The sequence below is a fragment of the Pinus tabuliformis genome, chromosome X (genome assembly GCF_031772625.1).
Source record: "Pinus tabuliformis cultivar Carrire ecotype Pingquan chromosome X, CPIR1, whole genome shotgun sequence".
In the NCBI taxonomy this organism is placed as follows: domain Eukaryota; kingdom Viridiplantae; phylum Streptophyta; class Pinopsida; order Pinales; family Pinaceae; genus Pinus; species Pinus tabuliformis.
In genome coordinates this window covers 1263733041-1263748661 of record NC_142308.1, presented here as the reverse complement: position 1 = coordinate 1263748661, position 15621 = coordinate 1263733041, and the positions used below count along the sequence as shown (strand labels likewise).

At 33.5% G+C, this 15621-nt stretch overlaps 1 protein-coding gene across 1 annotated transcript; it reads right to left on the bottom strand.

Moving 5' to 3' along the window:
- Nucleotides 1-9755: 9755 nt before the first annotated feature.
- On the bottom strand, nucleotides 9756-11124 carry LOC149144589 (uncharacterized). The gene is made up of 2 exons (XM_089450334.1): nucleotides 10169-11124; nucleotides 9756-10046 (listed from the first exon to the last, which is right to left on the bottom strand). Exons 1-2 carry the CDS (start codon nucleotides 10475-10477, stop codon nucleotides 9828-9830), a joined length of 528 nt encoding a protein of 175 aa, XP_089306460.1. The 5' UTR covers nucleotides 10478-11124; the 3' UTR covers nucleotides 9756-9827.
- Nucleotides 11125-15621: the final 4497 nt, after the last annotated feature.

Here is a 15621-nt window from a genome sequence, read left to right as displayed (position 1 = left end):
GAGGAGCTGCTGGAGAAGAAGAAAGCTATTTTGAAGGAGGGATGAAGATTATGAATGAAAAACCCTGGGAGATGTAGTACCTTTTTCACATGGTTGGGGGAGTGTGAGCGAAGGACCTATATTGGCGGGCCTCTTATATTTTATTGGATTCTAATCAGGTGGGTTGGATGGTCAAAAGCAGCTGGAATCTGGTAAAAAAATTCAAAAAATTTGATAGAGGCAGTGTTTGAATCGTGTTTTATGGTGGAAATGGATTCAGCGCCATCAAAAACATATAGAACACGTAAAATTTTGAAGTTTAACAGCTATAACTTGGATACAAAAATCTTTCCCAGATTTTTCTCTAAATATAATCGGAATTTCCTTAACTTCCTAAGCAACTCCTCTACCTCGTGAGACTAAATGTATTTTATTGGCCCGCTTGGCTTAATTCCTTAAACATATCTCGATTGATTGAATTCTTTGAATTTATCTCAATTGTTGATTAGTGGAATAGTCGGCAATCATACCGAGAATTGACCACCCTTATGTTTTTCTGATTACAAAATATTCCGCAAATCAACAAGGGAATCAGCAATGGAATAGTCGGCAATCAGACCGAGAATTGACCACCCTTATGTTTTTCTGATTACAAAATATTCCGCAAATCAACAAGGGAATCAGCAATAAAGATACAGATGCCCGATTTAACTTATATAAAAAATAATATTTTTATCAATTAAACAATTTAAATTAAGTTTTCAAAAATCTTTATATATTATATTAAGCTTTATTTTATTTATGATGGTCAAACAATCAAAAGTAGAAAATTAATATTGATGATTATGATAACCGGAAAGGTAAAAAATGCATTAAAATATTTGTTAAAATGTTAGAAATGTTAAAATGTCAAATTATATATATATATAATTTTAAAATAGATATCTTTCTAAATAGGGTAGTCTAATTTATAGATGAAATAGTTTTTAGTATTTTTCAAGTAAGAATGTAGTTTATTGTTGCTTAAAATCCTTGAAAAATCAGGTGGCAATTAGATTTTACATAGTAAATAACTTAAACTCAAGTGCTTAAAAACCATTGTCAGATTTTAGTAAAAACCAATTAGAAAAAGTGTTGTGAAAAAAATTCATTTCGGTATAAGTTAGACTAAGCCTTTCAAAATTTCAATTTTACACGAGTAACATCCACTCATATGATTCATAATGGCATATGAATATTTAAAATAACTAATTAGTATAAAATATTAATTTTATTATATAATTTAGTTGTTAATAGATGAAATGGTTTTTCATTAAAATTTGGTTATACAATTTCAAGTAAGATGGTTATTTGAAGTTATTTAAAATATTTTTTTGAATATATAAATGGATTTAATATCCCGAAAAACAGTAAGTTTCAAATCTAAAAATTAGACAATATAGTTTTAAAAAAAACTCTACCAGATTTTAGTTAAAAACTACTCCAAAAAAATGCCAAAAAGTCACTTATAAACTTATAGTTTATAATTTATAATCTAGATGCCATAGATTTTATTGTGTTGAATAAAATATTAATATAAATTTATTTTAAATTTCAATTTAAAAAAAATACCTTTTTAAATTTTTAATTTTAAGGAATGAGTAGTCTAACTTATGAACCAAATAATAAAAATGTGATTTTTGTTATCTAAAATGTAATGTAAAGTTATTATCTTTTCCCTAATAATATAACTTAAAATTAATTTAAAATTACATATCTTTTTTCTCAAGATCTCTCTTGCAGCAAATCTAATGCAAAGCTATATATATTTTCCCTGGTAACATAATGTAAAGTTATATATCAAGTTTTTGCTTAACACATTCTCCCTTATAATGTTATGTACGTCTAAGTTTCAACCTTGTAACATATAACCTTCCTCGTGATGTAAGGTTATGCGTTAGTTTTCCTCCCGATATATATTATCTGTCATAATGTAATGTAAGTTTATCTTTTAACTTCTCCGGTGTAACTCAATATTTTTTTTATAATAAAATGTAAGGTTATGTATTAACATTTTCCTTATAACATATTCTAAGGTTGTATGTTAATTTCTATTTTTATTTATCTATAAAGCACCTATGGATGTAAGAATAGCTTATATAGATATAATTTAAAATTGGATTGATTTTAAACAGAAAGGATATTTCTGAATTCAAGTTTATGTGATCCATATTACATTAAGAAGAGTCTTTTCGGTAGAAATCATATAGGAGCAAAAAATTCCAATGCGTTTTGAATGAGCTAGTGTGGTTCATCATTAGGATTAGATGAAAATGCAAATCATGGCACGAACTTAAATAGAGAGCGATGTAGAGACGAAAAGATCATATAACAACTAGTTTATGAAAATTAATATTTTAATAATGATAATATTAAGCAAAGTCTTTTGGTAGAAATCACATAAGAGAAATTTTTGGCCAACGTGATTCGAACCAACAAGAGTGGTTCATTATCATGACCAGATCAAGAGGCAGACCATGGCAAAGGTGTAACCACACTTGTTGGTTCAAAATGCGTAGGCCAAAATTTTCTCTTAAGTGATTTCTACTGAAAGACTTTTCTTAATTCATTATGGATCACAGAAACCGGAATATAGAAATGATAATATTCCTATATCGACTAATATAACAGCTAGTTTAAGAATAATAATATTATAATTTATAATAATCTTTTAACAATGATTATTAAGATCAAATTAATAATCATTATTAAAACATTATTATAAATTATGATATTATTATTCTTAAACTAGCTGTTATAAGAATATTATCATTATTAAAATATTAATTTTCATAAACTAGTCCGTATATGATTGTTTGGCCTCTACATCACCCTCTATTTTAGCCTATGCCATGATCTATATATTCATATGGTCTTGATGATGATCTACACTAGGAGATTCGAAACGCATTGGCAAAATTTTCTCCTATGTGATTTCTACCGAAGAGACTCTTCTTAAAGAAAGGATATTATGTAAAATATTTACAATCTATTCATTAATTTATTCAATGAGCTTTTAGATTTTGTGTGGGTAATATCCAAGACCTGCATCCTTGAACCTATAACTGTAGATCAGGATTGTTGGGGGTGATTGATTGGTACAACTACTAAAATTTTGTAAGCAGTGGATTGTTTGGAGTGGTTTTGCATTGTGGCCTACCTCGTTGTAGATAGGTCGGGATGTCACATGTCATAGTCAAATTAGGACTACTCCCTCCTTCTTCACCAAAGGAAAAAGAATGTAAAATTTTGATCTCAAAAAGTCCCAAGTACCAAAAAACCAAACCCTCTTGATTTGTTATGAAGCTAGATGAGCTCTTGAAAGTTGAGGTGAGTTCTCCTTAGGCTAGATCATGGGCTTTACATCTTACTGAGAGAGGGTTATTCGACCAATCCATGGGATTTTGGCCATCTCCATGCACATATTTTCAATGGGTGGAGAGAAATTGGAAACCCCTTATCAAAGGTGATATATCCTCCTCCTTTTTTGGCAACAAATATTCTACTTTCTTATTTGAAAACAAAGTTGATCGAGATATGATATTCCAAAGTGGACCCTATTTATGGGTTCTCAAGGTTTATATTTAGATCGTTGGAGCCCTGACATCAACCTAGATAGTGTTGTCCCTTCAGAAGTCCCCGTATAGTTTAAATTCCCATTTCTCCCTTTTCATTTTTGGAATGATGCTACCTTTGGAAGTATTAGGAACACCTTGGGAAAATACATTGATAGAGTTGAACGCCACAAAGCATATTCTCTTATGCCCACATCTATATAGAGGTGGATCTGGAAAAATTCCCCCCCATTGATTATCAATCTAAATATGGATAAATGGTCATACATTCAAGAGGTAGATTATGATCAATTTCCATTCAAATGTAAACTATGTCATGATTATGGCCACTTTACCAAACATTGCAAGGAAAAATAAGAGGAAAAACCCAGACAGGGAGAGTCTAGAGAAAAATGGCAGTAAGCAAAGAGGAGGATAGGTGTACCTCATTAATAATATCCTCTATGACAGTGAATAGAACAAAAAAGTAATGAAAGGTTAAGAAAAAACACCTAAAGGGCCTCACGACAAAGCACTGGTGAAGGAGCCAATAAATCCAGAAATGATGGTAGAGATGTAATAACTTTGAAGCCAAGAATATGGAAGTTAAGGAAGTTAAATCACCATATTCAAACCTCCCTCTCTGAGATAAAATAGTCCATAATGAGTCCAGGCTAGGTTAAAATAAATGAGCTTATGTTACCCTTGGAAGAAGATTGGAAGGAATAGATCCAAGAAAACATATTAATAATGGAAGAGGAATTCCTCTCCCCATAGGAGGCTAAAGATGGTTTAGAATTAACTAATTCAGAGGATGAAAAATCAAAAGACAAAAAAGAGAAAGTACGAAAGAGGTAACATAAAAGAGGAATGAAAACCAATAGAGAAATTGTTAAAGGCACACATGGAATATGAACAAGATATGAAGAATAAGTGTTCATTAAATTTATTATTCCCAGGATATACATTTATAATATATTCTTATGACTGTTGGATCCATATTCCAAGGTCTCTTGGACTCCCTTTCACTAATCAACTTCCACACCACCACCCTTAGTAGATTAGGTGTCCAACGTTCCCCCCCAAATCTAAAGGGGTATATGAGTCCAAGAAGAGAGCTCTAATACAAAATACAAAAATGCATGCCAGCAATAAGTTGAATGTTCTCTCTAAGATTATGGCATAAGGTGGGAGAACTCATGATCTCAACCGACAATGGTTTAAGGATGACCACCAAAACCATAATGCTTAGTGCAGTTCCTCAAACTCTTCCAAATATGGCAAGAAGATGAAGTATTATGTTAGAAGAAGTGCTCTTGATTTTTGTGAAAAGGGATACTTTTGGGTCTAAACTTGGAATGCTTAATGTGATTCCCAAAACTCTTCCAAGCTTGGCAAGAAGCTAAAATATTCTACTAGAGGAAGTGCTCCTTAATTTTTCGAAGAGGGGGGCCTTCAACCTGAAAAAGGGAGGTCTTCAACCTACAGTGGTTTAAGGAAGGCCACCAACCAAAGGCATGATTAGGGGCTTATCTGTCTCTGGATACAGCTTTGAATCTGGATATGGTTTTCTTGGATGTAGGCTTAGGTAGCAGGTTCAAGTTGTGACTCAAGCTCGCTTGGTTTATCTTTGAAATTTGTAGATGGTCATCAATTGCCCCCAGTCCGATACAAAGTGAGAAGATGAGGAGAACTTAACTGCAACACTTTTCAATATTCGAGAAGAAATGTTGTGATATGATTTAAATATCTTCTTGTATGTTGAAGCCCATTGCCAAGAAGTGATCCATCGAAGGTGAATCTTTGTTCGTGCAGGAGGTTTGTTTTTAAGAATTTATTTGAATGATGATTGTGTTGACAACAATGCTCACACAAATGAAAATCAAAATTATGAACTTTCATGTGGAAAACTCTATCACAATGTTGGAATTTCACAATTTGTCATTGTGGATGACGAGCAATAACAGGTGAAGATGAACCGTCCTAAATAAATCTAGCACTTTGAAATTGGATTTGCTTGGAATAATTGAGAGTATGAAAGGACACATCCTTTTCATATCCAATATTGGTTTTGTGCTTGTTGTTGAAAAGATCTTCCCAAGATCTGATGATGGGTTCGAGAAGTGCAGGTTGAAATTCTGCATCTGCATGCAACTCTGCTCTTTCAATGACTTGATTGGTTTCTGGGAGTTGATGGGATTCTATCTCAATCTCAAAAAGAGGATTTTTATGAACATAAACAAGTTCATAATCATAACTATGTTGTTGTAGCTCTTTTTTTGTAGCTGAGATTCAAGCTGCAAAAAAATATATTTTTTGTGCATTTTATAGACATGTTTTAATCTCAGAGAGAGTATCTTTGTTGATGTTTACCATCCCATCAACAATGGAATGTATTATAGTATTCAACAACTCTAATGCATCTTCAAGTCTAGTCATCTTTTCAACAACTCAAGGCCATAAATGGTAAGGTAATGATAAAAATATAGACACCAACTTGATCTCTCAGGACATCAAATAAAGAAACAAATCAAAGCATTACAAACCACAAAAGAAGTAATTGGCTCACTGAGAAAAAATAACCTCCTAACTATAATGAATGGAAATAGTGATTTTTAATAAGCAATATTGATGTGTTTTCCCCTTAAAGATTTCCACAATGGAAAGAAATATATATATTGGAGGAGTTATTATTTACAACTTCTAGGAACCAAGAAATTTTTATTATTGAGACCTAGTAGGAGACCAAATATCTTTGTAAACTTTGGTTTTGTAATCAATTTGTTTTTAAAGAAAGTTGTCCTCAATAATAAAACTAAGGCGTGATTGATTTCAGGCATACATCGTGAATATTGGTTATGAGAGAGAAACGAGCTTAAGCATTAAAAGGAGTATAATCATAAAGGCTTCTCTATGACCGAGAGCTTCCCACGACAAGATCAATACAGAGGAAAAGAAGACAAAGTCAATGCCAATATATCTCTGCCAGACTAAACGCCCTCGTCTGCTTAATGCCAGCGTGGAATTCAATACAGAAATGCTATTGTGGCCGGGATGCAATAGAAAGTGACAAAGTTATCATCATACAATGGGTTTTGACCAAATGAATGAGCACATGCAATTCTCCACAATCTACAACAAATAAATGGATCTAACAATTTTTAAAATCATAACTGGCTGGATTTCATGCTGGACTTGAGAACATGAGTATTTCATTATTTCATTGATGGTTGGCTTGATTATTTAAATCCTTATGTGTAAAATAAATCTATTATGTAGAAAAATCGCACGCCAAAATATATTCCACGACCATTCAACGTTGAAATTCAAGAGGCACAGTCAGCTATACCACAATGTTTCTCTTGGCTTGCTCATGGTGAGGATAGATTTCGCAAATAGTGCAAAAACAATAGCTTGCTTCAACTTCAACATTGTTACTATTTCAACGCACTTATCTCTAACATTCAACATGACTTACCATTGCATCACATGCAAAAAATTAACGCCAAAAGAACACATGTAAAGATTAAGTCTCGTTCAGTACTTTTAACATGACACAAGGTATCCCACGGTATAGTTGATGTGGCAAACAACCAAGACCAACGCAAATTTAAACTATGATGTAAATATTTAATGTAGTTCAACCACGTGAAGAGACATTCAGTGCATAGATATTCAATTCTCGGTTTTCAACGCTCAACTAGATTCAACGCAATCGATATGGTATACCATACATAAAATTAACACAGTGAATGTATTTAATTCATAACATATATGCATAGAATATATGATATATCAACGCAGACATTGACCAGAGTTACGCACATAACTGAATACCAGAAATCAAGCATTTATAAGGTCTAGTGGCCCAATTCTCTTCATCGATTTTCAGTAAAAACGAAACTGTAACAGGAACTTATGGTAGTTGCTCATTAAACTAATGTTATCCCACACCATTTTAATTTGTACACTTGCACCATAATGAATTTGTTCCAAACCAAATACTTACTTTGATTCTTCATGTGTGAACATTACAAACCTTCCATAAGATTGATCTTCTAGATAAAGAAGTTATATGAGTTGAGTTGCATTTACTAGGTTAATGTGAACAAACCCATAGTTTTCAAATTTGAGCAACGAAAGAAGTTTCTAACAACTGTAGCAGACAAGGTGCATCCTTGACAAGTCTAGGGAGACAAACATAGATGCAGAGGAGGTGTTTCTGCCAAGGCAGGAAAATGATAAAGACACCATGAAGAGCGTTTTCTTAACCAACTCACTAGTATACACAAAAACACCTTTGCATTATGGGGGAGGACTGAAAAATTGAGAAGTGCAGGGGGCATAGGCTAGAGTCATTTGCTTGGTTTTTCTTCTGTCTCTCACACCTGATAGGCATTCTCTCTATTTCTCTTTGCTTTGAAGTTCTTCTCTCCTGCATGGGAATTCTGATGGCACTTGGCAGAGGGCTTAGTTTCGCAGCACGTAGGAGTCTTGTTGGTAAAGATAGGGAGATGGGCCTTGGGGATAGAGTCGACCAGTCCACCTGCATTCTGAGAGGCACCCTCTGCTTTAGGTCTATGCGCAGCCGCAGGGGGGTTTGTAGAAACCATAGAATGTGGGAGAAGGTTGAGAACGGTGGGAAGTCTGGCAAGGAAGTGGAATTGGCTATGGAAGGCAGAGTGGCGATGGTGGTGTCATGGGGCTTAGGGATGTGTGGATGATTGGATCGGGTCCTTCGTCCACGTCCTGGGTAGAGGGTAGAGGGTATGCTAGCGAGGGTCAGTTGATAGTTGGTAAGTGGTTGCACTAATCAACCTAGGACCGAGGAGAAGAAGCAAGGAGGATTGACGCTAAAAGGAGGTGTCTAGGACAAAGTGCAACCGCTGGTGTTGGTTGTGGGTCGGCCCCCTCTGGGGAATTGACCTGTGACCCCAAAAGGTCGGGCACTGCAACTAATAGGGGGGTATGATAAAGGCGGGTTGGTGTGTTGTAATCCTACCACCTGTGTGCAAGATCCATGTCGTATTACGTTGAATGGTAACTGGAATGCAATTTGTTGTAATGTACAAGGTCGAGTTAGAGAGACCATGGCATGACCTACAAAAACTCGTGGTTGTGGAAGAAGGCCCCAAGCGACCAGAAAGGACACGGAAGTAGGTCTATCAAAGGGACGCAGAGGCACAAAATTTGTTGAAAGGTTAATAAGTGAAGCAACAATTGCCTACTGAAAAGAAACTGAGGAAGTTCACAAAATGTTAGAGGATTGGGAAGAAGTGAAGGAGGAGAGTGAGATGGACATAAAACTGGAAGATTGGAGAACCCTTGTCCTAGATCCTTGAAATACGAGGGGTAGAATTAGTGAATTCAAGCAAACGCCTGTTGGGCAAGATGATGGAACATATTTTGGTGGGCATGGCTGTTACTATACAAGGCATGCTGAATTACAAATAAGAATTTTAGAAGGTGCAATTTCAACTACACAAATAGGATGTTCGACTTGGTCGAATTGAGAGGCACTTGCCTTGTATCTTGGTCCAAACTGAGCTATCGAGGACAAATGACAAGAATCTAGCGCTAGTAGAATCAGTTTCTGCTAAAAATCATGACTAACAATATGAGAAAGACAAGAATTTGAGACTTATATAGCTTGGATAGAAAGACTTAAAATCTTTTGTTACTGGATGGCATACAATTTAAAAAAATAGCTAAATGTCCAAGTTGAAGCCACCTAGCCACTCTATGTAAAGTAAATTTGCTCTATAATTAATGAAAGCTAACCATCTACCAAACTTAACAAATATATATATATAAACCAAAACTTAAACCTTAACCTCTAAACAATCAGATAAATTACACATCTCTGAAGTAAACTCAAAAGATGATTAAAGATCTTTGAAGCAACTTTGCTACGATTTAAAAGGATAAATCTAGCAATGTCCCAAACCTTACATACATTTCAATATTATGTTAAATCGTGTTGCCCCTCACCTATGGCTTTTTATACTTCCGAAGCAAAAATCTAATCTAATTTCATACGGCGCACCCGCATGACACTCGAGATCGATAATTCACATTAACCAAATTAAATAGCATCGTGATTCTGGCTTGAATAGACAAAAATGGTAATTGATTCATAAAACCTAAAAGAAAGATTCCCTCTCAATAATCTCGGCACTAACATGATCCCTACTGGGTTTAATGATCATCTGACGAGGATTTTGAAAGGAACAGCTAAAAAAAGTTACGAGGGATTTACAAACCTGACAATTCTTGAAGAAACCGACTATACTGTGCCTGCTCATATTTCTCTGGCAAGTCAAATTTCAGATCTTCAAGAGCAAGAGCGCTGTGAAGCAAACATGCCATCACTGTCATCTCTGTGTGGTCAAATTCGTTTATTTCTACGGTCATACGCCGCAGATTGGCCAGTGCGGGGCTTAAACAAGGTGGTATCCGATCTCTAGCTAATTCCTGCATTACATAACAAAGAGAAATCCATTTTAATTTTAACTTAATATCAAAACAGAGGAAAAGTAACCTTTTGAAGACGCAGAAATTAAATAATAATCATAACCCTAGAAACTATTCCTTACCAGAAGAAACATGCCACTTATTATTAGGCGCTCAAGATGAGGAAGCCCTTGAAACAGGCTGATAAGAGGAACAACCATCTCTTTTTCCCTCTCAAGCAACGACAAAATGTTGATTTCCAGCCGTTTCAAGGCTTTGAATCCCCCCACCATATCAAGAAATCTCTGTGCCGAGAACTTGTACGATTCCTCGGTGAAACTCGTATCCAATTCCATTCCAATCACATTTATTCCACACTCCATTTCTAGTGAAAGAACAGCAAAGGAAAGATCGCGAAACAATACCCCATTCACCCTCAGATCGTCTATCATTAATAGCTGAATTATTCTAATTTTGGGGCAGTTGATTGTTAAAGCCTCTGTGCCATCCCATACATATATATGTAAAAGAAAAATGTTGGCACCGTAGATGACGAGCTTCTGCAGGCCGCTGCATCTAATTAATTTAAGTTTGTGCAGAAGTCGGCAATGAGATGTTAACCGGGCTAATGAGTCATCTGTCAACTCTGTGTCTTCCAAGGTGCAAGTAATGAGATGGTTGAATCCAGAGAGTGGGTTGGGATATGGGTGAGAATGTGATTGAAGAGTGTGAGCGTAGTGAGATGAGGGCAAACGAAAAGGGCAGGAGGTGGGATTCCTTTACCTTGGAATAGCCGAGAATGAGCTGTTGGACATTCTTGCCTGCTGCATACTGCACCCATTTCCATACGCTTTCGCGGCTAAATTCCCATTTGTGATCAACTGGGTAGGTGCGAGTGCCTGCAGTGTCGTTGAAAAGATGAAAGGCCTCTAGATCCAAGGAATGCGATTGCAGAATGCTGGAGATTGCGTTCTCTACCATGGAGATCGATAATGGATCTGGTGTGACAAACCCCTGCAAGAGGAGATACGGAGAGAATATGAGTCGGGGTATTTGAGTGTAGAGAAACCTCCGTCTTTTCGAAAGAACGGAGCATCTGACTGCCTCTCTGATTGGTACTTTAGACAGGATGAAGCCCAGAACGCCATTTGGAAGTGAGGAAACTTTGTCTGGAGCTACCGGCATGATGATGTTTGACCGTGTTGAACTCATATTTACTGTAAAACTTGGAAGGGGGAGCTGCTGGAGAAGAAGACAGCTATTTTGAAGGAGGTAGGGAGATTATGAATGTTAAAAAACCCTGGGAGATGTAGTACCTTTTTCACATGGTGGGGGGAGTGTCAGGGAAGGGGCAGGCCTGGTGTATTTTATTGGAGTAGTCTAATGACGCGCGGAGGAGGGGAAGGAATTACTGAAGGCCAAAAGTAGCCGGAATGTGGGTTAAAAAAATCAAAAAATTGGGTAGAGGCAGCGTTTGAATAGTGTTTTTGATAGTGGAAATGGATTCAGCACCATCAGAAACATCTAGGACACCTAAAATTTTGAAGTTTAACAATTATAACTTGGATTTACAAAATCCTTGCCGGATTTTCTCTAAGACGGAAATTTCCATAACTTTCCGGGCAACCCCTCCGCGTATTTATTCCCTGAACTTATTTTGATTGGTTTAATTTTCTGAACTTATCTCGATTGCTGATTAGTGGAATATTGGGCAATCAAACTGATAATTGACCACTCCAATGTCTTTCTAATTGAAAAATATTCTGCAAATCAGCAAGCCAATCAGCAATAAAAATAAGTATGTGCAATTTAACTTGTATATAAAATAACATTTTTATCAATTAAACCATTTAAATCTAAATTTTCAAAAATCTTTATATATTATATTAAGCATAAGATAATATTTTTATCAATTAAAGCATTTAAATCTAAATTTTCAAAAATCTTTATATATTATATTAAGCATAAGTTTATTTTATTTATGATGCTCAAACAATCAAAAATAGAAAATTAATATTGATGATTATGATAACGGTGAAAAGTAAAAAATGCATTAAAATATTTGTTGAAATGTTTATATATATATATATATATGGTAGTCTAATTTATAGATAAAATAGGTTTTAGTATTTTTCAAGTAAGAATGTAGTTTATTGTTGCCTAAAATACCTGAAAAATCATATGGCAATTAAATTTTACATATTAAATAACTTAAACTGGAGTTTCTAAAAACCATTGTCAGATTTTAGTTAAAATTAACTAGAAAAAATGTTGTGAAAAAAAAGAGTCATTTCCGTATTAGTTAGACTAAGCCTTTCAAAATTTCAATTTTATCACAAGGAGTAACATCCACTCATATGATTCATAATGGCATATGATTATTTTAAATATTTATTGGTATAAAATATTAATTTTATTATATAGTTTAGTTTGTAATAGATGAAATGGTTTTTTCATTAAAATTTGGTTATACAATTTCAAGATTGTTATTTAAAATATTTTTTTGAATATATAAATGGATTTAATATCCCAAAAAACAATGAGAGTCACAAATCTAAAAATTAAGCAATTTAGTTTAAAAAAAAAAAAAAACTCTACTTTAGTTAAAAATTACTTTTTAATATGCAAAAAAAAAGTCACTTATAATGTATAATCTAGATACCATAGATTTGATTGTGTTGAATAAAATATTAATAAAGAAATATTTTAAATTTCAATTAAAAAAAAAAAATCTTTTCAAATTTTTAATTCTAAAGAATGAGTAGTCTAACTTATAGATGAAATAATCTTTTATACCCAATCTATCAATACAATTTCAAGTAAGAATGTGATTTTTTTGTTGGCTAAAATATTTTTTTGAATGAATAAATGGATTCAACACCATGAAAAACCTTAAAGCACTCAAATTCTAAGTATTAAACAACTTAACCTCAAGTTTTTAAAAATCTTGCTAGAGGTTAAAATTAACCAAAACAAATGTTGTGCAAAAGGTCATTTCGTCCATAAATTAAACCAAGCCTTTAAAATTTTCAATTTTATCACAAGGAGTTGGAGCATCAACTCGCATGAATCATAAAGAAATAATTAAATGGCATAAAAATATTAATTTTATTATATAGTTTAGTTGCAGTTAATTAATAGATGAAATGGTTTTTTTATTAAAATTTGGTGATACAATTTCAAGTAAAATTGTGATCTTAAGTTATTTAAAATATATTTTTGAATGCATACATAGATTTAGTGTCTTTTAAAACAGTAAGACACTCAAATCTAAAAATTAAACTTAATTTTTTTTAAAACTCTACCAGATTTTAGTTAAAATTTATCCCAAAAAATATCCATAAAAAAGTTATTTCATCTATTAATTACACTAAACTTATAATCTAGATAAGACAAGTATACTAAAATCAAAAAATTTAAATTTAAATAAATAATAAATAAATTTAAATATTTTCCATTTTTTTATTCATATTTTGAATTTTTTCTATCCGGTAATAAAATGTTGCATTTAAAAATTTTGGTTATCTTTTTATTTAATCAGTTGTATTTAAAATAAATACTTATTTTCAAGAAATTTGGTTTTCTTTTTATTTAATAATTCTGTATTTAAAAACCTTTTTTAAATTTTAAAAATGTTGTGATGTATTTTTTATTATTATTATTTAATGTAAGGTAAGGTTGCGTGTTAACTTCTCTCTTGTAATTAATATATGGTTGCATGCCATCATCTCTCTCTATTCCAGTAACTAATATGTGTAACTAATATGTGTCTCTTTGCTTGTAAGGTAACGTAGGGTTATGTGTCTTTTCCCTAGGTAACGTAGGGTTATGTGTCTTTTCCCTCATAGTTTAATGTAGGGTTATGTGTCAACTTTCTTTCTTAATTTAATCTAAAGTTAAGTGTCAATTTTCCTTTCATAATTTTATGTAACGTCAAGTGTCAAATTTTCTCTCATAATTAATGTAATGCAAAGTTATGTATCGTTTCCTTAGTAATGTAACTTAAAGTTACATATCTTCTCCCTCATAAACGTAAGGTTACATGTCAACATCTCTCTGGCAACCAATATAATTTAAAGCTATGTATATTTTCCCTTCCAACATAATGTAAGGTTATGTATAAGATTTTTCTTTAACACATATTCTCTTTCCTAACGTTTCATAATGTTATATAATTTAAGTGTTAACCTTGTAACATATAATCTTAATGTAAGCTTATGTGTTAAGTTTTCCTTTTCCTATATATACTTTTTTGTCATAATGTAATGTAAGCTTCTCTCAAGTTCTCCTTGATAACATATGTTTTCTCTCATAATGAAATGTAGAGTTACGTGGCACCATTTTCCTTGTAACATACTTTAAGGTTGTATGCCAATTTCTATTTATATTGATCTAGAAAATACTTATTGATACAATAATTATATATACATATACAACTTGAGTGGGCCTAACGGTTAAGAGCATGTGTTTCCTCCTAAAAGGTCACAGGTTCAAAACCAGAGGGGGTAGAGTATGTATGCCTTTGTAGACTTAGCAATATACATACATACATATATATATAATTAAATGTGTTTTAAACAGAAAGGATATTATGTAAAATATTTACAATCTATTTATTAAGTTGTTCAATAAGTTTTTAGATTTTGTGTGGTGAACATCTAAGATCTGCATGTTTGAACCTATAGTTGTAGATCATGATTGTTGGGGTGATTGATTGGTATAGCTACTAAAATTTTGTAAGTATTGGATTGTTTGGAGTGGTTTTGCATTGTGGCATGCCTCGTAGTAGGTAGTTCGGGGTGTCACATGTCATAGTGAAATTCAGACCAATCCCTCCTTCTTCACGAAAGGAAAAATCATGTAAGATTTTGATCTCAAATAGGCCCAAGTACCAAAAAAGAAAACCCTCTTGATTTGTTATGAAGCTAGGTGAGCTCCTGAAATTTGAGGTGAGTTCTCCTTAGGCCACATCAAGGGCCTTACATCTTACTGAGAGAAGGTTCTTCGACCAATCCACGGGCCTTTGGCCATCTCCATATACATCTTTTTAATGGGTGGAGAGAAATTGGAAACCCCTTATCGAAGGTGATATCTCCTCCTCCTTTTGTGGCAACGAATATTCTACTTTCTTCCTTGAAAACAAAGTTGATCGAGATATGATATTCCAAAGTGGACCCTATTTATGGGTGCTCAAGGTTTATATTTAGATCATTGGAGCCCTGACATCAACCTAGATAGTGTTGTCCCTTTAAAATTCCATGTATAGGTTAAGCTCCCATTTCTCCCTTTTTATTTTTGGAGTGATGCTACCTTTGGACGTATTAGGAACACCTTGAGAAAATACATTGATAGAGTTGGACTTCATGAAGGCCTATTCTCTTATGCCCACATCTGTATAGAGGTGGATCTGGAAAAATTGCCCTCATTGACTATCAATCTAAATCCGGATAAATGGTCATACATTCAAGAGGTCGATTATGATCAATTTCTATTCAAATGTAAACTATGTCATGATTATGGCCACTTTACCAAACATTGCAAGGAAAAATAAGAGGAGCAACTGAGTCAGGGAGAGTCTAGAGAGAAATGGTAGTAA

Bases quoted from the DNA above. Each gene is read 5' to 3' on its own strand.
- LOC149144589 (XM_089450334.1), bottom strand. From the start codon at position 10,477: ATGATAGACGATCTGAGGGTGAATGGGGTATTGTTTCGCGATCTTTCC. The intron at 10,047-10,168 runs GTAAGGAATAGT...TATGTAATGCAG, and splicing joins TAAGTGGCATGTTTCTTCTG to GAATTAGCTAGAGATCGGAT.